This window comes from Aspergillus novofumigatus, assembly GCF_002847465.1.
Source record: "Aspergillus novofumigatus IBT 16806 chromosome Unknown P174scaffold_1, whole genome shotgun sequence".
Lineage (NCBI taxonomy): Eukaryota > Fungi > Ascomycota > Eurotiomycetes > Eurotiales > Aspergillaceae > Aspergillus > Aspergillus novofumigatus.
This window is the reverse complement of record NW_020194274.1, coordinates 3,611,723-3,636,491: the sequence shown is the minus strand read 5'-3', so window position 1 is coordinate 3,636,491 and position 24,769 is coordinate 3,611,723. Positions and strand designations below refer to the sequence as shown.

Here is a 24,769-nt window from a genome sequence, read left to right as displayed (position 1 = left end):
ATTTATTACCTAGCGTAAATGAAACCCAAAACTGACGCTCAACAGTAAAATGTGCCGATGCTCGAGGGATAAGACATGAGGCGAAACAGATAAATGTACAACTCCAGCTCGGTATACATCTAAGTAAAAAGGCAAATGCAAACCGAAAATAGACAAGATCAAGCTCAGTTTGTTGTCATGAAAAAGTAGCAGATGAGTAAGGTTGATCGGAAATGGGGTCAGGTGAACAAGATCATCACACTAATCATGAAGATGGCGTTGGCGGTCCGTGAATCCCAAGGTATGTAGCAGATCTCTTCCACAACATCGCTCAAAGAAGAAACGTGTATTAGATAAATGAAGAATCTTTATACAATATCGGAATTGAAAGTGCTCCATCGTTTTCTCTGTCAACTGTCCATCCTTAGTGGATGAGGCGATGCGAAGATCATAGGGCGCCAGCAAGAATTGCCTCGGTGGCTATAGATTGGTAAAGTTAGCATAACGCACGCAATAGGGGGATTGGAAATGTATGGCCCTTACCTGAGTTGATATAAGGACGCTTGAGGTCCAGATTGACGCCGAAGCGCCTCTCCAGTTCCAATTTGATGCTCTTCTTTGTCACGGACATCAGATCGGCTGTCCGCAAAATTTCGCGGATCTCAGCGAGAATGGCATCGTCGCTTGGCAAGTGGGACAGATTCTCCATTTCCATGTCCGCGTGTCGGCTCATCATTTCTGATGGCGCCAAAGACATCCGGGATCCGAAGCGAGGTAGGTCCAGCTGTGACATGGGTCGCGAGCCTGGGAACCCATACTCAGACTGAGCGGGATGGTAAGACTTGGTGCCATAAGAGATACCAGAAACTTCAGATCGGTCATCTCGTGAAGTCTGAGCCTCCCACAACTCTGTCTGATACTCTTCCCACTTCTTCTTCGGGATCGAGGCGGGATCGAACTTTCCTTCATCAGAGATAACGACCTTGCGGCCTTTCTCTCCTGTTATGATACGTGTGTTACCCCAGCTAAAGTCGTCCATGTGCCAGAAAGAGTAGAGGGGCAAGGCGAGGGAGAAGACAGGTAGCGCAAGGAGGTACACGATCATCCATCCAACCATTTCCCACTTCCGACGAATAATGAAGATAAGAGCCTGTAAGCCATATATGGCGGCAAGTAGAATTAATGAAGTGTAGGGGATTGTCGATGTGTCCTTGGCCAGCCAGTAGATAAGGTAGATGATGTAGGCAAGAGTGACAGGTTGAATCACAGTACTGAGCAAATCAACGAACACGACGAATCTCATACTGAAGCAACAGAATCCACAAAGCTGTTGCATTGGGATCAGCTCGATAAGGTTATGGACAGTGGAGTTGATCCACCGACGACGTTGTGAAAGGAAGACTGTCCAACTTTCAGGCGCAATGGTCCAGGCCCTGGCGCTCGAGATGTACTTGGTCTTGTACTTGGAGTGATGCTTGAGGAGAAGTGTGGTCAGGTACCGATCCTCACCCAGATGAAGCAGATTCTTCATGTGAAGTGTATCAACACGAATCTCAGCGTAAGCGTCGACGACCTCCTTGCTGACGAACAATGGCTTGGCGGTCTCTGCAGAGCGAATCCGATACATCGTGAAACATCCAGGCAAACACGTGACGGACCCGAAAAGACTCTCGAAAGCTTTCGTCAGGTTGTGAGATATGTAGTACTCATAAACTTGAATCATAGTCACCGCAGAAGTTTTAGCATTGGTCAGCGCAGTTTCACCACAGACACCAATAAGACGAGTATCATTTAAGAACGTAGCCACCATCCGTGTTGCTGAATCAGGAGCGACGACTGTATCAGCATCGACCTGCAAGATAAACTCGTAGAACGTGGGGTTGACACCAATGACGTTGCGGATCTGATGGTGCATCTCAAGTTCCATAGGGCTCATGGGATGGTTGTAGTGGACACGGTTCAGGAATCTCATCAGGACCATCTGGGAGTCACGTTTGCCTCGATTACCGGGGCGCGAAACCTCCGAGGGCTTTCCGACCTTGACAATCACAAGGAAAGGGACAATGTGACCCTGGACTTCGTACAGACCCGAGTAGACTTTGCCCATGTTGTGCTGTTTCTGACCTTCTCCCAAACTCTCAAAGCTGAGGGGTTCAGGGTCCACTGACTCCGGAACCCCTAAGATATCGAGGACAATCCTGGGCGTGGGACGATCGTTACCCTGACCAATAATCATACCGTCACAGATAACGACAAGAAGCTTGCGCTTGTCGTCGTACCGCATGCGTGCCATAGAATCAATGGCACGGCGAAGAGAATCCTCGTCTTCTGTGTAGGCGGGGACTTGACAGATGATGAACTTATCCAAATTCTCGGGCACGTTCTTCCTACCGAATTGTAGAGCCGCAAGGAACTTGAAGACGATAATGGAGCAAATCAGAATTGATATGGCCAAGATGAAGTACCGAGCAAACTCGCACTGAGCTGAGTTACGCGTGTCCACATGACCGACGAAGAAGAGGTTATCCAAACAAAGTTGCATCCGCTGACGCAGCGCCGAGTCGATCCTCAAATTTTCCCAGTGTTTTGACAAATCTTGGCCAGGAAGCGATTGAAAGAGCGACACAACAGTGTCGTCCATGAAATCGGTGTCAACATCCGAAGGGACCGTCTCGCCGGGAGGCGCTTTCGTCAGCCGACCACCAGCGATGTAGCTGGTCAAATCATAAACCTTGCCATTGATGCTGCCGATAGACTGTGACTTTTTACCGAGCGTGTTCAAATATTTTGGCGTATAGCCAACATAACCTTTGAGGTAATTTGCTTTGAGCATCATCATTTGTTCATAGAACCAGTCAGGACGGGAGTCGTTGGTGAAGTGCCGGAAGTCATGGTATACGGAGTTGGTGTCTGTGCCACTGATCGTAGTTGCTGATCCCGAGATATTGGTCGGTCTGTAATCTAATAGAACCGTGGGGTCAACGCTTCCCGACTTGCCCTGACAGAGTGCAGACACTTGCACCGGAAAGAGACCGGTAGCATCGACACCCGCGTACTTTTTCAACGCCGATTCGGGCACAATATCCGGATAGTGGCCTGGCATGAATTTGTCCAAGTCGAAAACGACGCCGCGAATGGCAATGAATGAACTATGTCCGTCCTTGCCATTGTGCGAAGATAATTCCGCTGCAGAGTAGACGTGTTGCGTGGGACAAACCAGCCCAGGAAAGGCGACGATAAAGAAGATGGCGACCCCACAACTGAACCAAATGATCAGATTGATGGCGAACTTTTCACGCCAGGCCATTCGCACATCTTTGCGCTTCATCCGGCCAAAGAGTTTAATCGCGAGGTCCGGGATGTAGAATGTGAGAAGGTAAACGAGCGCTATCCAACGCTTGCGACTACCAGAGATGGGCGCATCATCGACTTCTTCCATTTTCTTCTCATTTCCCTTCTCGAGCATCTGCTCTCGCGTTTCATGGTTTCGAAACATATCCCCGGAATTGAAGGCAGAATTACCGGCATCGGAGCGTCCATCAAGATCACGGCTGCCGAAGTAACCCTGTTTCGCCTCGTCACCATAGATGAACGCTCCAGGGGACTGATCGGCTGGGTTGAGAAGTCGGACTTTGGAATCCCCGTAGCCAGTGCTACGAGGGTGGAGCAAACCATCACCTCCTTCATCCGACATATCAGCAGCATACACAGGAACAACACGCTCTCCGACTTTTGCTAGATCGGCCCAGCATCTCTCGCTCAAGAACACACCAGTGCTGCCGACTCTAGCCTCATTGCCCGGCCAACGCTTCTCATCAAGGACGACTTCCGCTTTCTCTTTATCACTGCCAACGACGATGTTGCCAATTTCCGCCAGACCAAGAAACTCAGCGAACGGAAGAAAAACGCTGAAGTCCGCGTTCCGTAGCCGTTGACTAATTTCAGCAATGCCGAACATCTGTACCTGTGCTCGCACGCATTTGCTGTCAAACTGATTTGCAATGCGCCGGTCGTTCGGCTTCAGGCAGAAAATGAAGTAGGGGTTCAGGTTCGTGGAGCTCAGGCATTTATTAACAATGTCCAGCGAGGAAAGAAATTGACCAGCGGCACCTTGTATGCCACTAGTGAGCATAGCGCTTTTCCGTCTGCCGGAAGATGAATCCTTTGCGATGCTCTCTGCTTGACTCTCAACCTCATCTGCATCTCCCGCATCGAAGGCCAGCCGTGAAGATGGGCTTGTCTTTCGTCGAGCCATACTAGGCATACGCAGGGGCTTTGAGCTAACTTGTGCTTGCATGATAGCCGTTTTCTCCTTAGGATGCGTGACTGTTTGCAAGGCCGCCTGTCCGAAGAGTTCCCTGACGAAGTCGCTTTTAGTGGATTTCATCAGCCTCATAAGGTCGCCGGAGATAAACTCTCCATTCTCCTCAATTAGGCCGCTGACAGAATAATCGACTTCACCGGCAAAGTGCTTTACGGTGAAAGCGGAACGAGCATTTTGTGAGATCAAGCTGGTCCTCTTCGAGCCCTCCACAACGATAGTAGGGTTTTTGTTCTCAAACCGTCTCCTCAGAGATTCTAGTAATTGATTGTCGGTCCGCCCGCGCCTCGTTTGATCGTCAAGGATACTGAGTAGCCCATTGCCATGCTTCAACAAGCCGCGGACAGCATCAGTATTATCAAAGTAGCTTGTTGCGGGCACCGAAACCTCTTCCCGCTCCAACTCGTCTGCCTTTCGATCGAAGAATGACTGCAGGCAGAAGTTGTACAACAATTCAGTCGCTGCATTGTTGAGAAGTTGATCCAGAGTAGAACCAGTGGCGCAGGCCTGGGCAAAACCAGGGAAGTCGACAATCGAAATCGTGTTCGCAACGCTATCCTCCGCTGCGCAGATCCGCTGGTTGGCGGCTTCAATCACGTAGGCGACAAGAAGGGAATATATGGTTCGTGCAAGCTCATCGGCATTTTGTCGGGCCCCTTTGGGATCCAGCATGACCGTTACTCGTTCCCGGTGGATGGTCTTAGTCCGGTAGCCGAAGCTATTTTCGAGATCTTCAACCGACAGACCCAGGAATGCAGCGACGATAGACAGCACATCTTTGTTCTTCACAATAGTGACTGTCTCGCCGCCCTCATGTGAATATCCACCACTTTCTTCCGCATGAGTGGTTGTGGCTTGCCCACTGGCAAACTCCAACTGTCCAATATGGAGAATAGTAGCAAGGATCTGACAAATTTCGGCGATCTCGCTGCGCGGGAATTCCAATTTTCTTAAAGCTGTCTTGAAATGCTGGAAACCCTCCACATCATTGACACCCACTTTCAGTTGAGTCGGGTGGCCGAGGTACCTCCACCTCTTATGGCCAACGGCGCCTGAAGAGGTCGATACGTGGACGGTTTTGTCGAAGCCTAAGTGAGCCTTCTCAGCTGCACTAGTCCCAGCTAGAAGATAGTACAGCACGTGGAAACTTCGCTCTCCGGTCGGTACAGAGGTGATCCGACTCCGTTCAAGTCTATGGTCAATGATCTTTCCGCCAATGAGAGTTGGGTTGACAGAAGACGAGCCATCATATTGCAGTTCCAAGAAGAGTCCAGCTTTTGAGGCTGTCTGTGTGGTCAAGGATTTCGTGGTTGTCAGGGTATCGAAGAGAAACGCCGCGTAAGATAGCTTTGACGACAATGGGGTCGAGGAGAACGAAAGGAATGCGGACAACAAGTGGGAGCGAATTGTCGTCTTTCCAGATCCGCTCTCGCCACTAAATGAGCAGAGTCAGATATGATCACTCTATCAAGATCAGCAAGAAGCTTACAGGAAAACAACGGCCTGATTTTCTCCCCTAGCGCCGAGACGTGTAAAGGCACGTCTGGCCAGGTCCTCCGCCTCTCCCATTGCACTGCCCTCTTTGCCGCCATCAGGACCTTTAGTCGATGTCGTATATGTGTTTAGACTGATCAGGGCCTGAGATGAGAGTCGGGCCGTTGGTAATCCGACGTGGAAACTGAATGATGCGGCACGGATGTTAGTACTGTATCAACCCCTCCTGATCATCAAGATAGGGAGAAGGGGGAGACTGTACCGGCTAGCTAAATGGGCTGTCAGGTGCGTGTCTGATTGCAAATGTGCTGGTAATGACGGTAAAGACGACTGCGCATGAGACGGAGCGCCACCTGCTGGTGACTGCGCAGCCATTATGTGGATGGTGCCGAGTCCCGACAACGGAGGTGCTTCAAATGTGAAAACGAATAATGATCAACAGACTCTGACTTTTCGCTGAACGAATTCAATCGAATGAAACAAGAAATAAATGATTCGACAGAGATTAAATGAGCCTCAAGCCCGGTTGATCCGTCTCGCCCACGCTCAGGCTGGTAATGAGAAATGGTGATCGCGAAGTATTCGAAGACGAAGAATGTTGGAAACTTGTCCAAAAAAAGCTCCTAGCACCAGCAGATAGCTGAGCACATTGCTTGTGCAGATGGCAAATGCAACCTGTTCAGCAGAACCGAAATCAACTTGCACGAAGGGAAGAACGACAGTGGATGTAAGCGATCGTCGTTTGACTATGAGGTTTTTGAGGAGAAGCGACCGTGTGTAGAGTGTTGAAAACGACTCGGAAGCGAGGGGCACAAATACTCCCAATTATGGAGTGTATTATTATTATGATGGAAGAAATGGAGAAAATCAAAGTAGCAGAGAGATGACAAGCTGAGAAAGAGACTGGCAAAAAAAGCAGCAATGAGTCTCTGTACGGAGTAGCAATGCCTCTCAGTCCACCATGTCCTGTCTGGGGTCACCGCCCAGCGAGGATAAAAAGAGGTGGTGCTGTGGTAGGTACATGTGCTGTATTGTTGATTTACCTGTTTGGGATTGGTGGTTTCTATTCTTATGCTGCTGGATTGAGAAATACAATCTCAGTGTTTCTACTCTATGCGGAAGGGACCGAAAATTACGCTTAAAAAAAAATCTCGGTCTGTCACAAGGCGGTTTCTACTTTTAGTATTAACGCTCCCCCAAGCGAGGACCATCGCGTCTTTTCAGGATCTCATGGACATGGTCGGGTCGACTATCGATAACACCTAATCGAAATAGGGGATGTGGAAATTCCTCGGGACGGCCGAACCGGCAGGGACTGTTAGGGACTTTTGAGGGTCCTCCTTGACATACCGTACAGTGCAGTGCTGTCGGCACTCCGTACGTAAGGTATCAATGAATAGAAAACTATCCACTTCTAATCAATAGCATTAAAATCCTGCTCAATCACCAACGCCACCGATGAAGAAAGAACTGCTAGAGACTAGGGCCTAGGGGCTCAGGGGCTCTCCTTACCTTGGTTGATTTCAACTCATGATAGTGTCTAAACTCCAAGTCTCGCCTGTTTGATGGATATATGGAGTGAAGAAAGGTGGCCTTTATAGTGAGTGCGCGTACGGAGTAGAATCCTCTGGTTGATACTCATGAATTAAATGATTTTCAGAAACTTGAGACAGACCAAGGACTTCAGAAGGTGAATGAAATTTTTCTTGGAAGCTCGAAATATTTCACAATGAAGATACCTGCTAGATACATACCTTACTAAGTACGGAGTAGAGTGGATCAATGATACGATCTGGCAAACTAAAACAGGGAAAGCGTCATACAAGGAATTCTTTACAGCCAGAATCCCCTTCATTGTTAATACGGATACTACCTACGATTAGGATAGAAGGTGGTGGAAGTTGCTACTTCTCCTTCAAGTTTTCTACCAGTTTTCGAATCCACTTCTGCGTCCAAGTACAGAACCTGAGAATAAAGAAAGGTTAGACATGCAGAGCCTGTACAGCAACACGACTTAAAATAACAATCCGGTGGGGACTTCCAATGCAGGCATCACACTGCATGACTCTTCCATAACATATGACAGATGATTGTTAAGAGAAAACGATCAGCGATCAACGATCAACGATCGAATCATGGCTTGGTGAGCAGAAAATCTTGTTCAAGGTGGCTATTTGATCAGTCTCGATTGGTGTGTTTACTGAGACAAGTGTGGCCTCACCGGCACCAGTATTCAACCAGAATACAGTGCTTCTGTGCTAAAGACTTGCACTGTATAGGCTATCCACTTATGGATGAATAACCAACGCAGCCCAGGTGAGACGAGGATGCCAATTATAGAATTTAGGTCGGGGATCTAGTTGTTTCTACAGCTCTCATTGGCTTTTCGATACGCTCGGTCACTGTGGTACTGGTACGCCACCTGACATGGTTGAAAGTCGTGGGTTTTGTCTCAGAAAAAAAGCCTCTCGGTTATCTCACCTCCTGAAACCCAAAGTCTGGTACTGTCCCTTCCCAGACCATGGATGGATTATGGTTGGTCGAGATATGGAGTAGCTACTTGCTTTCGAAGGTGTTCTATGGATATTAAGCAACAGAGCGGATTGATCATCCGCATATTACTTAAGAATGCGTATTAAATAAAGGGATGCGCATTTTGATATCAGAAAGGGAGCCAGAGAGTACAAAATTAGGCCCAGGTCGAGTCTAGACAAAATTTGAAAATATCTATCAGCTGTAACTGGTCCGTTAGACTTTGGCTAGTGGTTTGCTAGTATCAACTATAGTGCTTCGCCTGATTTCCATGGCGATATTGCCCGGTCCCTTCTGGCTGTTATCGCCAATACAACGAGACATTGGTAGGTTACCTGCGCAATCTCGGCAGAGTAATTTTCAATACGTCCCCTTCACCACCGAACCCGAACCCCGGATACCTAATACAGCTAGCTGATCCTACCGTGCCAAAGGTAAGTTAGCACAACAACAGATTGACGGAACTGGACTGACACTGTGAGACTGGACAGCATCACCAGCAACTTTCTTCTCTCCCCTTCCATCCTGTCGATACTGCTGTCTTTCAACTTGTTTCTACTTGTCTTCTGTTCATTCTCGAGTCTTATCAGCTGTCGATCTGTATCGACGCAATTTTTTTGCGTTTGTTTATTCCTCCTTTGTTGAACTTGCCCTCAACTGTCCCTCGCTTTCCGCTGTTCTCTTAATCGATAATTGCCATTTTCCGGGTTTTCGCCGTCTCAACAGTCGCTACACGCCATATTCTCACCTATCCCACGCTTAATCTCTCGCTTTGAATGTGAAGAGTACCATCATCACAAATCGTTCGGCCTGTGGAAGTCCGTCCCGTTCCATTCGTTCAGCGACAAGATTGCCAATCAAGACGTCAGATTTCGACAACTTCACTCGGCACCAAGGGAAGAGAATCTCGCTGTATCTTGGGTCTCTATCATTAGGAGAATTTCCATAGATGCTCATGTTCTGAACAATACATCTGCGATCGTTGCACCAGCCTTTTCGGGTTTTTAACCCGCGGAGTTCTCAGCTACCACGCCTGACTCAATTACAGTGCCGTCTTACGGTCAAATAAGTCATCATGTCAAACAGATTCTCTGTCTATTCCAGTCATTCAGCTGGCTTTTCCACGAGTGGTCCACGATCAGCACCCCAAACCACCCAGGTGTCCACAACGACCTTGCTGAATGCACTTCATGCGTTCTACAATTCCGGTCAATCTTACCAGCTAGACGCAGCGACAAGCTTGGTTGTGAATAGTTGGGCTACCGCCAGGCACACTACTCCCGATGGCCGGACTGGTGGCACCATAGATCGAGAATTAGCCATCCGAGCATGGGAACATGCTCGAAGGAGGGCGGAGGATGGATGTATCGTCCTATGGTTCGAATGACACCCCCTTTCTAGTATATCTCAACGCCGTATGGGTGATCGCTAACCTTTTTCCAGCTCGGCTCACCAATCGACACCCTCCCTCTTCGAACCATTCCTTGCCGCCTTACCCTTGCCAACACCCAGCATAGCCTTCACCGCACTTGCCGCACTCAGACCGTTCCTGTCCGCGGTTACAGCATTCAACCCTTCGTATTCTCTGTACTCTGCCCTTGCGGCTTCTTACACCTTCACGCTACAAGGAAACCTCGTCGGATTGAGCTTTGCACTGTCGACTTCGGGCATCAACGTGCGAAAGGGACTCTTGGATATTTCCGCGGAACCGGGATACCGTGCCTTTGACGTGTTCTACTATCTTGTGACATCCGCATCAACGCCTGCGGAGCGGGAATTCTTAGCCCTGAAGGATCCTTCTGCGTACACATTACTCAACAAGTCAGGTACCTATTCACCTCCATCATATCTCCCGACTGCCGACGATGCTGCGGCGGCAGAGGATTTTAGGGCAGCGTTGAAGGCCATTGGTATCAAAGGCGCCTCACAGCGCGGTTTACTCTCCATTCTTGCAGGCGTACTCAAGCTCGGTAATGCGGCTGGCTTCCTGGTCGATCAGGAGGAGCTCGAGGAAGTATGCGAAGACGTTGGGGGACTGCTGGGATTAGATCCGGAGGTGCTTCTTCACAAGTGTTCCACTGAAGATCGCGAGGTGTTGATCGCGGGCATCTATGAGGCACTGGTTGACTGGGTCATCGTGAAGGCCAACGAAACTATTGCGAATGAGCTCCGGACAAACCAGGAAGGTGATTCTGGAAGCGGATCAGCCGGCCAGTGGTCAGACGAGGACACCGTGGGTATCACGGTTGTGGATATCCCAAGGCCTGCCTTTGGTAAAGCTGTGGCATTGAGAGGAGTCTTTGATGATACCCTTGGTATCAATGCAGAGATGAAGGAGGATGGCGTCCAGATTCCTCCCGTCGGACACTCTGTGTTCACTGACTTGAACAATTCCGTAGCGCAGGTCGAGCCAGATTTGGGAATTACCACTGGTCCCGCCTGGCGTGAACGGGAATATGAGCTCGACAAGAGGCAGGAAGTTCTGGAAAAAGTCGGGTTAGAGGTTGATATGGACTCGTTCCTGCGGCAGTTACTGTTTCCCGTGGAAGCTGAAGGGATCACTGTCGGCAAGAGAGGGCGGTTTGATCTCATGACTACCCTGGGTAGCAGTCGAGTCTGGCACCACATCTCGATCCATCCAACCGATGATACCCCTGACTCCTTGAACGCTGCCTCGCCCACCACCGCCTGGTCTGCAGGTGCCGTTTCTCGCCAAATACGTGAGTGGAGGCTTGCCGAATGGGCCAATCGGCGTCTGAAGCAGATGGATTTTACGGCCGACTTTGACGTGGAGGAGTTTGTCAGCCGGTATTCGCGATTGGGCTGTAGAGAAGGAAGGGACGGTGTGGAGAGCTGGTTGATGGAAAGAGGCTGGACCAACGGCGACGCCTTTGTCGGCCATCAACGAATCTGGATGCGAGAGAACGCATGGTGGGAGGCGGAGACAATGCTCGATCTCAAGCCGGATGAAACACCCGGAGCAAACTCGTACATGTACGGCAGTGGCATGCTTGACACTGGCGTGCCACAGTACGCGGCGAATCCCATGGCGGAGTCCGCCAGCCTCTTGGGCAGTCGGGATAATCTCCTACAGAGACAAAGCATGCTGGCACCCAGTGTCGCAGGGGTAGCGAAATCCGTCGCTCCTAGTATGCCGAACACCTTGAACATGGCTGGTGACTATGGTCTCGGAACCAAGGGTGACACCAAAAAGTGGGAGAACCGACTTTACGACGGCGACTTCACTGGCGAACTTGATCCCGAGTTTGGTAGTCCCAAGCATATCGAGAAGAAGGAAATCACTTTCGGTCGGCGCGTCTGGTCAGGGTTTGTCTGGGCCTTGACCTTCTGGATCCCATCCTTTGTCCTTCGCTACATTGGCCGCATGAAACGTCCCGATGTGCGGATGGCCTGGAGGGAGAAACTGGTTCTCGTCCTCCTCATCCTTCTCTTCAATGCCATTGTGTGTTTCTATATCATGGCGTTTGGTGACCTGCTCTGCCCGAACAAGGATAAAGTCTGGAACTCCAAGGAAGTTGGATATCACCAAGGTGACGACGATTTCTATGTCAGCATCCACGGTAAAGTGTATGATATCAGCAAATTCTGGAAGCTTCAGCACAGTGACAACAATATCGACGTGACTGCGTCGACCATGGAGCCCTTTCGAGGCCAGAACCTGGATGCCTACTTTCCTCCCCCCTTGACTCGATTCTGTTCGCCAATGGTGACGGATCAGTCAATCAAGATCGCCTATAACGACACGACTGCTGACATGTATTCCTATGCGAATCACAATTGTGGTCCCCTGAATTGGGCCTCAACCACCAAGCTACACGAGATCACCTGGTATGAGGATACCTTCCTCCCAAAGATCCGTGAATACTTCAAGGGAGATCTTGTCTGGACAAGAGGAACCGTTGCGACACAGGCCGACGATAGCCAGCGATACTGGGTTATTGTGAACAAAAACATCTATGACTTGACGGATTACTTTTACACATTGGATAGGATGAATAACCAAGACACCTACAACTTCCTGCCAAAGAGTGTCACAGATCTTTTCAAGAACTATCCAGGCACTGACGTGACCGACAAATGGGGAGATTCTGAAGACTTCAAGAAGTCTCAGATATGTCTCGACTATGTGTTCTACAAAGGGAAAGTGGATTTCCGCGATACCCCCCGGTGTACCGTCAATAACTGGATTCTGCTTGCCTTCACAATTCTCATATGCTGTGTTGTCCTTGTTAAATTCCTTGCGGCTCTACAGCTTGGGTCCAAACGTCGTCCAGCCCCACAAGATAAGTTTGTCATTTGTCTTGTGCCAGCATATACAGAAGGTGAAGATGCGCTTCGCAAAGGTCTCGACTCCTTGACAGCCCTACAATATGACAACAAAAGGAAACTCATCTTCGTCATATGCGATGGCATGATTGTCGGCGGCGGTAACGATCGACCAACCCCTAAGATCGTCCTGGACATCCTCGGCGTTGATCCTAAGATCGACCCCCCTGCGTTGCCGTTCAAGTCTATCGGACAAGGAAGTGATCAGCTCAATTATGGGAAGGTTTACTCTGGTCTTTACGAATACGAGGGCAATGTGGTTCCATATATTGTGGTCGTCAAAGTCGGTAAGGAGTCTGAACAAAACCGGCCGAAGCCCGGTAACAGGGGTAAGCGTGACTCGCAAATCCTTCTGCTCAACTTCCTGAACCGTGTACATCACCGTTCCCCGATGTCACCGATGGAGCTAGAGATGTTCCATCAGATCAACAACATCATCGGAGTCGACCCTGAACTCTATGAGTACTGTCTGATGGTGGACGCGGATACAAGTGTTCGAGAAGACTCACTCAATCGACTGGTTGCTGCTTGCGCGAATGATGCACGGATTGCCGGTATCTGCGGTGAGACGAGTCTTCAGAATGAGGAACGAAGCTGGTGGACAATGATTCAAGTCTACGAGTACTACATTTCGCATCACCTGGCCAAGGCTTTCGAGTCTTTGTTTGGAAGCGTGACATGTCTTCCGGGGTGGTAAGTGTGCCCGATCCGTGACTTCGGTCTCATCTCAATTTACTGACGCGCTGGTTAGTTTCTGCATGTATCGTCTACGAACGGCAGACAAGGGTCGACCTCTGATTATTTCAGACAAAGTCATTGAAGAATATGCGGACAACGATGTAGACACCCTGCACAAAAAGAATCTATTGTCTCTGGGTGAAGATCGTTTCCTCACCACTCTGATGACGAAGCACTTCCCGACTATGTCCTACAAGTTCATTCCGGATGCCTATGCCAGTACCGCCGCCCCGGAGACTTGGTCTGTCCTTCTCTCTCAGCGACGTCGGTGGATCAACTCGACGATTCACAATTTGGTTGAGCTTGCGGCTCTGAAGGACCTGTGTGGCTTCTGCTGTTTCAGCATGCGATTTGTGGTACTGGTTGACCTGATTGGAACCCTCATCCTTCCGGCGACCTGCGTCTACATAGGGTACCTGATCTACCGTGTCGCCAGTCACTCCGGCCCGATCCCATATATCTCCCTCGCTATCCTGGCAGGTGTGTACGGTCTCCAGGCCATCATTTTCATCGTCAAACGGCAGTGGCAGCATATTGGGTGGATGATTATCTACATCATGGCCTTCCCAATCTACAACTTTATCCTGCCATTGTATGCATTCTGGAAACAGGACGACTTCAGCTGGGGCAGTACCCGTATTGTCCTTGGAGAGAAGGGTACGAAGCGAGTTGTAGCAGTGGAGGATGAAGCATTCGATCCTCGGAGTATTCCCCTCCAACGCTGGGATGACTACGCCCTGGCGAACAACCTTCCGGGTCGTCGTGGCGACTATGGCGTCAGCCAGGAGAAGATGTACAGCCGCTACGGAGACGAGGCGGTCATGGAGATGGATGATCTTCATTCCAACTATTCCTCGGTGAAGCCGGCATCTACCATCCTTACCGGATTTCCCCACGGCCGGCACTCGAGTCCGTACATGCCACCGCAATCTCCAGCTCCATTTGGCGGAAACATTCCGGGCAACCGCAACTCGCATCTCTCTAGCTTTACCAGATATACCGACAACCCACACCAGCGGAATATGTCAGTGGGCAACCTCAGCCACTACCAGGATAGCCCTATGGGCATGAGTCGGCACAGCGTGGGACTTATGCAGAGTACGGACAACCTGCTGGGGGTAGCGCGCCAGAATTCACGCAGTCCCCTCGGCGGCGGCCTCAACTCGAGACCCGTTAGTGCGTTCGACTTCCGGACTGGTGGTACCGGACCGGATGAGGGCGCCATTACAGAAGCGATCCGCAGCTGTTTGGCAGAGGTGGACTTGGACACGGTGACTAAGAAACAAGGTCAGTTCCTTTCCCCATAAATTAATTCGTATTCTTCCCTAATAGCTTTTTAGTTCGTGCTTTGGTGGAACAACGGCTCCAGACGACGTTGACTGGCGACAAGAAGGCATTCCTCGACCGCCAGATTGACCAGGAGCTGGCGAACATGTGAGGTCGTTGTTTCATTATCTTTCCATCTTACTTACATTCTCAACAAAAATACTCTTCTATTTAATATGCACTGTACCACGGCAAGTGAAGCTATGTCGCAAATAACTTTTCGGTATGGCATGCATGGCGTTTTGGGGATTCTTTTTTCAAGCAGCAGCATATAGCCAGCGGTCATTACATATTTGGTGATGGGCTGTTAATACCAAGTCAATGCCTATAGTTTTTGCATTTATGTCTGTGGATCCATGTATGTATCGAAGAGAGAAGACATTCCATGCCTGTGAATAGAGAGTTTCTACATAGTCAGTCATGCCAATACACGGATTTGGAGAACATGCATCCAATCATCTTATCATCTCGGTCTTGTCGATTGCAGTCAATTCTAGTGTGGCACATGAGGTGGGGTAATCAACGCATTCAGTCTATACTTTGTTTTATCCTGCCATATCAAGTACACACACACACATCTATATATATATATAGCATTTACCAACACAGCCACTCCAACGTTTCAGACCTAGTTCTCCATCATCATCACCATCCCCCTACTCTCAGTAACCAACAATGTCCACTCAACCACCACCTCAACAACAACAACAATCACCCACCTCCTCACCAACCCCTCCCAACGCACCCTCGAAGCCAAAGCAGCCTTCACCGCCTCCCTCCGCTCCGCCGGCGCAAACTACGACGCCGAGCTGCGCGACCGCGCGCGCACGCTGCACGAGAACGCCGCCGCGCTAGACAAGCAGGAGGCGGAGCTGCGGCGGACGACGGCCGAGCTGGGCCGGCAGAATGAGCAGTGGGAGAAGGTGGCGGATACGGCGCGCGAGGGGCTCAAGGAGATTGGGGACGTGCAGAATTGGGCGGAGTTGATTGAGAGGGATTTGTTGGTTGTGGAGGAGATGTTGAGGGAGGTGGAGGCTAGGGAGGAAGGGGTGGGAGTGGAAGGGAGGACGAGGAGGAGGAGGGGCGGATGATGATGGATGGGAAGGGGAAGGGAAGAGGAACGGCAAGGGAGAGGAGGAGGGGAAGAGTGGGTGGTTGAGGTGGTGGTGATTCTTGAGTTCTGCTTCTCGGTTGAACATGAAATGAAGTACGTGCACTGCGGCCGTTAGGATGTCAATACCTGGTGACACCTCTTATGGGCAAGACAGACCATGAATTCCGTAGAAGAAAGTCAGCCTGGTAGATTGTGGGTTATTCTGAAGTGAAGGAGACATTTCCTTCATGAATGTGGAGGACGATATTTCGCCCTCATGGCCTTTCATGGCATATTATATACTTCACCAAATGAGCTATCCAAAAGAAACAACCACAACCTGTGGGTAGATTCTATACCTCAGTCTCTTCATCAGCCTCTGCTGTGTCTTCCTCTTCCTCCGCGCTCATTTCTCCCATCTCTTGGTAATAGTTCCTCCATACATCCAAGCGGTCGACCTCGATCCGGCTGCTTTCTTCGTCTTCCTCCTCACTGTCATACCCATATTCATCCCATTCATTCCATTGACCCAGAGTCATCAAATGCCGCATGGTTGGTCGTCCATGGGGACAATTCCATGGTTTGTCGATCGTCCCCATGTTCCTGACAACCCGGACCATCTGTGTCTGGGTCAAAGATTTACCGATCATAATGCTGGATCGGCATGCTCGCATCGCAAACATCTTGCGGACTTTACTCGGGCGCGGGATATGGGTCTGCACGGCAGACCCGCTGCTGCCGGTTGCTGGCATCTCGGACAGCAGAACTATGAGCTCTTCCAGATCCCGTACACCGAATACAACCTCCTTGCTCAGCGGCAAGGAGACTAGCTTGCAGCGCTGGCCGATTGGCTCGTTGCCGCTGTCGTCGACTTCGACGACAAATCCGTTCTTCTCCAGCGCAGATCGATTCTCGATTACAATCTCCTCCTCGACGGCGGTGAGGTCGAGTCGCTTGGGCTGGACAAGGCGCTGATTCTGTACCACTGTCTCGGCTTGAAGTCGCTCAAAATTGAACTTTTCGTCCGAAGCATGCTGGTCAATAATGAAAAGCTCATCCTTGGACTCAGCGGAACCATCATCCGACGACCGGGTCGCTAGGATAAACCCGAGGTTGAATTGCCCAATAATGCGCATCCTGGCGAAATCCTCCTTACTAACCGTCAGTGACAATCGTTCTTCTGCTGTGACAGTCGCAGCAGTCGCCGTGTCCTCCTGAGAATAGTCCACATCCCTCCTGTAGGAACGGAGGCTGTGCTGAACCCTTTTCATTTGGCTCTCAATCCCAGAGAGCGACCCGTCGATGGTGCTCATCAGACGTGTCGTAGAGTCGCGATGGCCAGCCCCTTTGTTCAGCTTGTTTGCACGGTGCATACTATTCTCCTGAGGCAACACTGCTTTTTCCTCTGCTTGTCGAATGAGCCGCTGCACCTCGGCTTCTTCGTGTTTCCTCTTCTCCTCATCATTCATCATCTCCGCAACTGTAGCTTCGGGCTCGTTGACCTCATCATCCGGCACCTCTGCGGAGCGATCATCCTCCTTATCGGACGGACAATATGATCGGGAGCTGTCTTCGGAATCGCTGTCCATGATCTCTTCATCTTCCGCTCTTCCGTCCTCCTCCTCCTCCTCAGCCTCAACGCTTCTAGCTTGCTCTATCTGCGATCCTGGAGCTGCAAAGGCCCTCATATGTTTGCCAAATATATTAGAACGAGACGGAGTGTGTATCCTCCTCTTGCGGTCTAATCCTCCACCGCTGGAACCAATTGATCCTCCTGTCCTTTTCCTAGGTATTCCGCTTCCTACCATGGACGTAACTGTCTTGTTGCCAATGGTGATGGTGGCAACTTCAGCGGGCATACGTCTGGGTCGCATTCGATCGAAGGCGTTCTGTATCACATTGGGTGTCTCCTCGAGTGGATCTGGTTGAGTTGAAGGGGTGTGTTGTCGAGAAAGCTCAGTACCGTCCTGAGGCGTAGACTGCTCTACGGCGTCCCTCGGTGACTCTTGTTCCTTGTCCGTCACCTTAGGACGTTGGGGAGTTTCACAGGATGGTGTGCCACCCTCTGAAACGACTAATTCATTATCAGCCGTCCTGTTCAAAGATTCAGCCCGACCGGCAGGGCTATTCGGCGCTGCAGTCGAGACCGGTTGTTCAGACTCCTCTCTGCGGAGAGGAGACGAGGATGGAGACCGTCGTTCCTTTTGTGAGCCAAGGTTGCTCAGAAAGCTTTTCAGCTTCGCCGTGGAGCTAGGCTGACTCGATTCCGTCTCTTTTTCATCAGCGGCATCTGGCTCTCCTCCTGCCATAGCTTCCTTCTCGCTTGAAACCCTGCGAGGAGTAACTGCCTGCAGTATCCCCAACTGCTGTTTCGGAGCAGGTTGCTTATAGCCAGCTATTTGAGATTGAGGGACAGTCTGATCAGTCGCTTCGAACATCTCCGTAAGGGACTGCTTGAGGGAATCGATCAACGCTCCTGCGTCATGCAGCAGAATTGTGCGTTTATCAGGGGACACATTCACATCATAGGCATTCGTGTCCATATGCAAGTCCGCAAAGACGAAGGGAGACTGCGACACATTGAAAGACTTGTAGACCTCATTGAAAGCCTTTGCAATTTGCGGCAGACCACAGGGCCGGGAGTTCACAAAGAACATCTGACGATCTGGCGTCTGCCTTCCTTCACCGAATACCGGACGAGAGATGTGCCCTTTGACCCGGATTATATGGAGCTCGCCTTCCGCTGTCCGCCTCCCCGCAGCGGATGGCTCAAATTCCAAGGTCAGGTCCAGCGGGATGAGCGCCAGTAGAGTTTTCGCGCCGTAGACATTGGCAATATTCTCCTTTGTGGTCTGGTTGCCATTCGTCGAGAAAACCACCACATTCCGATTCTTTCCCACCGTGTTCCGGACGCTGAAGCGTACCCCCGTGCTAATGCAAGCATAGGCATGGAGCAGATTCAAGACCTTCCCATACTCTCTTTTGATATTCTTTTCCAACTCCCGACGGCGGACGGGGAGTTTCTTGAACAAACCCTCCACCGAGGCTGTTGTGCCCTTTTGGCCCGCGACTACTTGGGTCTTCGACAGCTTCCCAGATGTTTCAAATTCGAGTTTAGTAGCCTTGGGGCTTGATTAGCTTGGGCTGTGATGATGCGAAAATCCGCTAGAGCGCATAAGGACGAGAGAGCTTCGCCTCGGAAGCCGAAGGTGTGTAGGCGGGACAGATCCTCGTAGGACGAGAGTTTCGACGTGTAATGCTTCAGAGCTACCGAAGGGTGAGCAAACACTTCACAGTCAGACCGGAATGTCTACCAAGGGAAAGCTTACCGACGTTCTCGTAGTTCTCCGGCGATATTCCACTTCCATTGTCTTGTACCTCGATCGAGTCCAGCCCATTGTTCTTGAAACGGACTTCTATGTCCAGGAAAGCAACAGCGTGTCAATATTCTATCGCAGGGCATATCTGTGATGGGTTTCCATGATCCTACCGATTGATGTTGCGCCAGCATCGAGACTGTTTTCCACTAATTCCTTCACAACGGAGCACAAATCGACAATCACCTGACCGGATTGAATCTGGTGAACCTGAGCGCCAAATAGGGAGATTAGCCAACCGGACGCTCCCACCAGGAACGAAGGACGTTAAGCATACCGAACGGGCCTCGATGGCCTTGATGGTCGCCATACTCATCCCATGGTGGCGCCAGTTAGAATGACGCGGGATTATACGCGTTCCTCGGCCACTTTACGCGGAAACTCTACGCGGATTTCGTTATCAGTGGCTGATAAGCTTTATCAATGTTTCCCTTCACGGTCTATCCGTGCGACTACAGAGATTCCAATTTTGACTACAGAGGCCATCTGACAAATTGATTATCTGACTATTCTCTTCTTGTATGTGACGCTCGAAGACGATCAACAAGGAAGCAATTCCTATACACATAATGAAAAACGAGTGAAATGAGGGTGCACCTCTGCTCAGACGCCAAACTCCCAAACGAAATCATCCAATCAGTGAATGAGGAAGCAACGCCCTTCAACCTAATAGATATCGAAACGATCGGGTAGAAGGACGGGGGCAATCAAGGTCCACAGGTAGATCGCATAGCACACCCAAGCGCTGATGATCTTCACCCAGCTAGCCCAGTATGTTCTGCCCACAGGCGCAAAGTCCTCTGTGGTCTCAGGATCCAGACGCTGGGTCAGTAGGGTAGCTACCCAAGTCGTAGCCAGGAAAAATATAATGTGGAAAAGGGAGTAGTTGTATTGCGTCGAGCCCCTCTCGTCATCCTGGGTATTATAGTCATCGGACTCATCGTCACTCTCGTCCAATGCACTAGCCGGCAAACTACCGCTCTCCACAGCAGCACGAAGAGCCTCGGCACGCATCTCACGGCGACTGGGCTGCTGAGTGACGAGACCATGTTCGTTGTCGTCTGTTTTCAACTGCGCGTACTGGCCATGGGCGGCTTGAGACCCTAACATAAGACTTTGGGTGGCGGCACGGGTCGTGGTATATGCGATAGTCGCCATGGTGACGATGGCACCCAGAACGACGGTGGCCGTTCGTGTGCCTCGGGCGCGGATCAGAGGGTTGCATTGGCGGTCATCAGGCTCCATCGAGACGGCAGACATGGTCAAGTACGTGCAATAAACCGTCACCATTGCCGCTTGCGCCAACCCGGCCCGAGGATTATGTTCCTGCACCACAGGTTGAACGGATACAACCGAGATGATGAGAAAGACGATGAGGTTGACCTGTGAAGTCATATGAGCTGAGTTCTTGGTAGTCTTCTGGTTCGTCTGGCGGGATACTCACCGTAATAGCTGTTTGATTCATAGAGCAGTGTTTCTTAGCGAAGAACACATACATCAGGACGGTCATCGCAATCGATGCAATGTACATGCCGAGCGTTGAGCCGATGAGCAGTCCGCGCCACAGCCGAGAATCATTGTCCTCAATCTTCTGCAGGCAGAGTTCAGCCCACGAATGCGCCAGATCCACCAGAAGAATGAGTCCAAGAAGGAGGAAGAGCATCGCACAGAAGAAAGCGATGTAGTGGCCGTATACGAGGAAGAACGACTCCGGGATGAAGAACGACGTCACGACGAGGGCAATCCATAAGATGATCTTGGGGCCCCAGAAACCATTTTGCAGAACAGCCCGGCCATTCCTGGACGATTTAACGCCAAGCAACATAAAAGCGAGAATGAGATGGAAGAGACCGAGACCGAAGTTGATACGATGAACCGCCACCCAACCATGACACTCTTTCCCGTCGCACCGTATTTCCATGTAATCAAGCGTCATATGCTCCAACTTCTTCAGCGCCCATGGTGTGAGCATTATCCAGGAAACAATGGAGTTGATCAAGAGAATGAATGCATAAGCGATTCTTGTCATCATACTGTTTGATTCGGCGAACAAGCGTTAGCGACTCGCTGATCCTCCGCAGTCTTTTGAACCGAATTCAACACAGGGTTATTACCTATTCTGAAACTTTCCGCACGCACTGCAAACCGCCGAACATGTTGCGGCTCCACAACACGAAGTCGCGACAGTGATGAGCTACTCCAGGTGTCAGTGGACCTATCTGAACGCCTCCGCCAGTGACAACGTACCGTACTGGCGCTTGGGATAGCCAGCAGAGGCAAGGATAATAGAGCTCCCATGTTGTCGTAACCTTTGAGACGGTATTAGGTGTCCCAAATCGAATATGACCTTCAAACCGAAGGATAAGATGCAGAGGTGCGATACAGCTCGAGGTGGCTGCGATCAGGCGGCTGGGATTGGAGAGAGATGCCGCTATCGTCATATTGCGCATCAGGTGACCCGCCTTTCCCGCTAGATGCCTGAGGCCATAAGGAGTCATGTGATAGTACACGTAAGCCCAGGTTATCGGAGATAACGATTAGACTTGTGTGACAACAGCCATACCTAGATTGGTAGGTAGTACGTAGTCAAGTGTTCACACTTCAGGCCACTCGACCTTGTTTCCTCTCTCCTTTGGCTACTTCCTTTGCCCCTAGTTTAATTGTCTAATCACACTTACCAGACAGTTCACTGGTGTGAACTCGCTCTGGTTTGTCTGTTGACTATAGATCTTTCTTGGCGATTGCCCTCCAACTCCTATCCATATCGCAGGCTGTCCCTTGACATCTGTGACGTGGTAGACATCTGCTCCTTACTTCTGCAGAAATCATCTGGAGGCCTCCTATTTAAAACTCATGTTTTAAAAGTCGAGTTTCGACAGACAGTGCGCCGATTGATAGCTATGACGGGCTCAATTCATCAGTCCAGGCGGATACTATCCGTTATCGCTGGGACACTCGCGGCACTTGCCTGCGGTACTAATGTATGATCCGTCTGTCAAAAGCATCATCGTAGAGTATATGCCAATTGCTGAGTTCTTGAACAGTACGCATACTCCGCATGGGAACCTCAATTCGCGGATCGGATGAAGCTCTCATCAACGGAGAGTAACTTCATTGTAAGCAGTCCGCCTGCATTCTACTCAACTCATAAAACAACAAATCTCACTTCTCTCAGGGTGCCGCAGGTAATCTGGGCATGTATGCGTCAGGAATCCCTTTGGGGTTATTAATAGACGCTCGAGGACCACGGCTTACGACAATCTTGGGAGCCATCACACTTGGCGTTGGGTATTACCCAATCTATCAAGGTTCGAATTACAATTTTCGTTCAGTGGTGACTTTCTGACTGATATATCATTGGTTGAAAACAGCACATGTGCATGGGGAAGGGTCGCTGAGCGTGGCAATGCTGTCGTTTTTCTCTTTTCTCACTGGCTTTGGAAGCTGTTCCTCCTTTTCTGCATCTATTAAGACAGGTATGTATAAGAACAAGCATGGTCAATTGTGGTACTGATGCTGAAAATCACGGGAAACAGCGGCTTCCAACTTCCCTGATCATCGAGGCACAGCAACTGCGTTTCCCCTGGCTGCATTTGGCCTGAGCGCCTTCTTCTGGTCCACCGTGTCTGCGATTCTCTTCAAGGACGACACGGGCAAATTCCTTCTTCTCTTGGCCCTAGGAACCTTCCTATTAAACCTTGTCGCTATACCATTCCTCCGTATCCTGCCACCTCATAGCCCATACCAGCCTTTGTCACACCTGGGGGACACCATCGTCGAATCCCGGCCATTGCGTACTACTGGGTCAACTGAACTACGGTCATCTTATCAGGAAGACTATGATGAAGCAGGTACGCAAAGTTCTAGTGTCTTTGAATCACAGCCCCACGCGCACGCTCGATCACTCTCACACGCCTCGAATTCCCACCATCATCATGTCAATAGCCTCGACTCCGACGAGACATCTTCCTTGGTATCTAAACCGATCTCGAGGCTGTCTCGAGATGCCCTGGATGGATTTCGCGCAGATGAAGACCTGCCCCATGTGACTCTCGACTCACCTCACCCAGACGTTAGAGGCTTGGCGATGCTGCCGAATGTAGAGTTCTGGCAACTCTTCCTCACAATGGCGCTTCTTTCTGGGATTGGATTAATGACTATCAAGTTGGTTCCCTTCCCTAGCCTCATTCTTCCGACCTTCTCAAGCGGAATACTAATCCTACATTTTTTTTAGTAATATCGGCAACAGTGTAAGGTACCTGGTGCTACTGTCCACACGTTTTTCTCTAATGTCTTGTAGGCCAAAGCTCTCTGGCAACATTACGATGACAGTGCGAGCTCCCAGTTCATTCATCAGCGACAGGTCATGCATGTTTCCATCCTGTCCTTTGGCAACTTCATTGGCCGCCTCTTGAGTGGTATGTCCCCGGTCATCTGTCCATGGAATTAGTTCGAGACTATATTTAACCTTATCTGCAGGCGTTGGGTCCGATATGCTAGTCAAGAAGTTGAACATGTCCCGATTTTGGTGCTTGTTCATTTCTGCAACGGTCTTCACGGGAACACAACTTGCGGGAGCCGCGATCTCGAACCCTAATCAGTTGGTTGTAGTTTCGGGGTGCACCGGCGTTGCATATGGATTCCTTTTCGGTGTCTTCCCATCGCTGGTAGCTCATACATTCGGAATCGGAGGTCTCTCTCAGAACTGGGGAGTGATGACCCTTGCACCAGTTCTGAGTGGTAACCTTTTCAACCTAATCTACGGCAGCATTTATGATAAGCACTCGATTGTTGCCCCCGATGGCGAGCGAGACTGCCCGGACGGCTTGGCTTGTTACCAAGGTGCTTATTACATGACTTTCTTCTCTGGCGTTGCCGGAATCGTCGTGTGCCTGTGGAGTATCTGGCGCGAGTACCAGATTCACCAAGCTTTTCGCAGAAAGGTGGAACATGACCGTCTCGCTTGATAACCTCCAAAATTGAAGCAGGCCGAGATTTCTCTTGAGCGACGTCCAAGCCTCGCTCTCTATTACCCTTCCTGACATTCTCTAATCTTTTTCTTTATAATTCTGTGATGACTGTTTCTGGGCGGTTATATAGACGGTGAGGCTTAGAGCGCGTCTGGTTTACATCCTTCCCTTCATTTCTCTGTTTCATCCCAGCCCGATTTCTGACACCATTACTCGCTTGACACTATTTCCCCGTTTCTGAACTGGTTCAGATACCCGTCGCAAATCAATGTACATACGCCTCGGATCGCTCCTTAGCTACCGATTTCCCATGGACATCGAAATATAGTGCAAAGCTGTAAGAACTGTGGATGAATCGTATATTTACCGGGTGCGCCCACATCGTAACTGACCAAGGAGACCGTTTTCGTCAACTGATTAGAAAAAGAAATATCGAAGAACTAATAGTACACTGGAAGAAGAAAAATGGCAAACATGGAAGAAGTCATCAATCGCCAAAGATGGAGGTCTTCGGCATTTCGGCTTACCCAAAAAGACAGTCAGATCCCTTGAACAGGGAAAAACGAGAGCGAAAAGACGAGGTAACATGGAG

General features: G+C 50.2%; 7 protein-coding genes across 7 annotated transcripts; 3 read left to right on the top strand and 4 right to left on the bottom strand.

Moving 5' to 3' along the window:
* Positions 1–427: 427 nt before the first annotated feature.
* chsE (chitin synthase class Va) lies at positions 428–6,169 on the bottom strand (the record flags this gene model as incomplete). Its single annotated transcript, XM_024821868.1, has 4 exons — positions 428–459; positions 523–5,735; positions 5,790–5,978; positions 6,057–6,169. 4 exons carry the CDS (start codon positions 6,167–6,169, stop codon positions 428–430), a joined length of 5,547 nt encoding a protein of 1,848 aa, XP_024687746.1.
* Positions 6,170–7,286: 1,117 nt separating this feature from the next.
* Positions 7,287–7,659, bottom strand: P174DRAFT_437596 (uncharacterized protein). The gene is made up of 2 exons (XM_024826339.1): positions 7,455–7,659; positions 7,287–7,394 (listed from the first exon to the last, which is right to left on the bottom strand). Exons 1-2 carry the CDS (start codon positions 7,647–7,649, stop codon positions 7,335–7,337), a joined length of 255 nt encoding a protein of 84 aa, XP_024687745.1. The 5' UTR covers positions 7,650–7,659; the 3' UTR covers positions 7,287–7,334.
* A 1,742-nt stretch (positions 7,660–9,401) lies between these two features.
* csmB (putative chitin synthase) lies at positions 9,402–14,849 on the top strand (the record flags this gene model as incomplete). The annotated part of the gene is made up of 4 exons (XM_024821774.1): positions 9,402–9,703; positions 9,770–13,366; positions 13,425–14,698; positions 14,752–14,849. 4 exons carry the CDS (start codon positions 9,402–9,404, stop codon positions 14,847–14,849), a joined length of 5,271 nt encoding a protein of 1,756 aa, XP_024687744.1.
* Positions 14,850–15,058: 209 nt separating this feature from the next.
* P174DRAFT_427372 (uncharacterized protein) lies at positions 15,059–15,828 on the top strand (the record flags this gene model as incomplete). Its single annotated transcript, XM_024825429.1, has 2 exons — positions 15,059–15,095; positions 15,404–15,828. The coding sequence occupies 2 exons, from the start codon at positions 15,059–15,061 to the stop codon at positions 15,826–15,828; spliced, it is 462 nt and encodes a 153-aa protein (XP_024687743.1).
* Positions 15,829–16,183: 355 nt separating this feature from the next.
* P174DRAFT_447688 (ATP-binding mismatch repair protein PMS1) lies at positions 16,184–19,530 on the bottom strand (the record flags this gene model as incomplete). The annotated part of the gene is made up of 5 exons (XM_024828691.1): positions 19,485–19,530; positions 19,321–19,417; positions 19,160–19,246; positions 19,013–19,097; positions 16,184–18,959 (listed from the first exon to the last, which is right to left on the bottom strand). Exons 1-5 carry the CDS (start codon positions 19,521–19,523, stop codon positions 16,184–16,186), a joined length of 3,084 nt encoding a protein of 1,027 aa, XP_024687742.1. The 5' UTR covers positions 19,524–19,530.
* A 157-nt stretch (positions 19,531–19,687) lies between these two features.
* Positions 19,688–21,447, bottom strand: P174DRAFT_437591 (serine incorporator domain-containing protein). The gene is made up of 3 exons (XM_024826338.1): positions 21,322–21,447; positions 20,652–21,240; positions 19,688–20,590 (listed from the first exon to the last, which is right to left on the bottom strand). Exons 2-3 carry the CDS (start codon positions 21,177–21,179, stop codon positions 19,874–19,876), a joined length of 1,245 nt encoding a protein of 414 aa, XP_024687741.1. The 5' UTR covers positions 21,180–21,240; positions 21,322–21,447; the 3' UTR covers positions 19,688–19,873.
* A 385-nt stretch (positions 21,448–21,832) lies between these two features.
* On the top strand, positions 21,833–24,489 carry P174DRAFT_437590 (putative MFS transporter). Its single transcript, XM_024826337.1, has 8 exons — positions 21,833–22,188; positions 22,252–22,323; positions 22,383–22,515; positions 22,579–22,683; positions 22,744–23,371; positions 23,442–23,457; positions 23,508–23,625; positions 23,687–24,489. The coding sequence occupies exons 1-8, from the start codon at positions 22,108–22,110 to the stop codon at positions 24,172–24,174; spliced, it is 1,641 nt and encodes a 546-aa protein (XP_024687740.1). The 5' UTR covers positions 21,833–22,107; the 3' UTR covers positions 24,175–24,489.
* Positions 24,490–24,769: the final 280 nt, after the last annotated feature.

Excerpts from the sequence above, each read along its gene's own strand:
- P174DRAFT_437590 (XM_024826337.1), top strand. The coding sequence starts at position 22,108 with ATGACGGGCTCAATTCATCAGTCCAGGCGGATACTATCCGTTATCGCT. Across the intron at positions 22,516-22,578 it reads GTATTACCCAATCTATCAAG|CACATGTGCATGGGGAAGGG; the intron begins GTTCGAATTACA and ends GGTTGAAAACAG. Across the intron at positions 23,626-23,686 it reads CATTGGCCGCCTCTTGAGTG|GCGTTGGGTCCGATATGCTA; the intron begins GTATGTCCCCGG and ends CCTTATCTGCAG.
- P174DRAFT_437591 (XM_024826338.1), bottom strand. The coding sequence starts at position 21,179 with ATGCTCACACCATGGGCGCTGAAGAAGTTGGAGCATATGACGCTTGAT. Across the intron at positions 20,591-20,651 it reads TGAATCAAACAGCTATTACG|GTCAACCTCATCGTCTTTCT; the intron begins GTGAGTATCCCG and ends ATGACTTCACAG.
- P174DRAFT_437596 (XM_024826339.1), bottom strand. The coding sequence starts at position 7,649 with ATGAAGGGGATTCTGGCTGTAAAGAATTCCTTGTATGACGCTTTCCCT. Across the intron at positions 7,395-7,454 it reads CCTTGGTCTGTCTCAAGTTT|TATAAAGGCCACCTTTCTTC; the intron begins CTGAAAATCATT and ends ACGCGCACTCAC.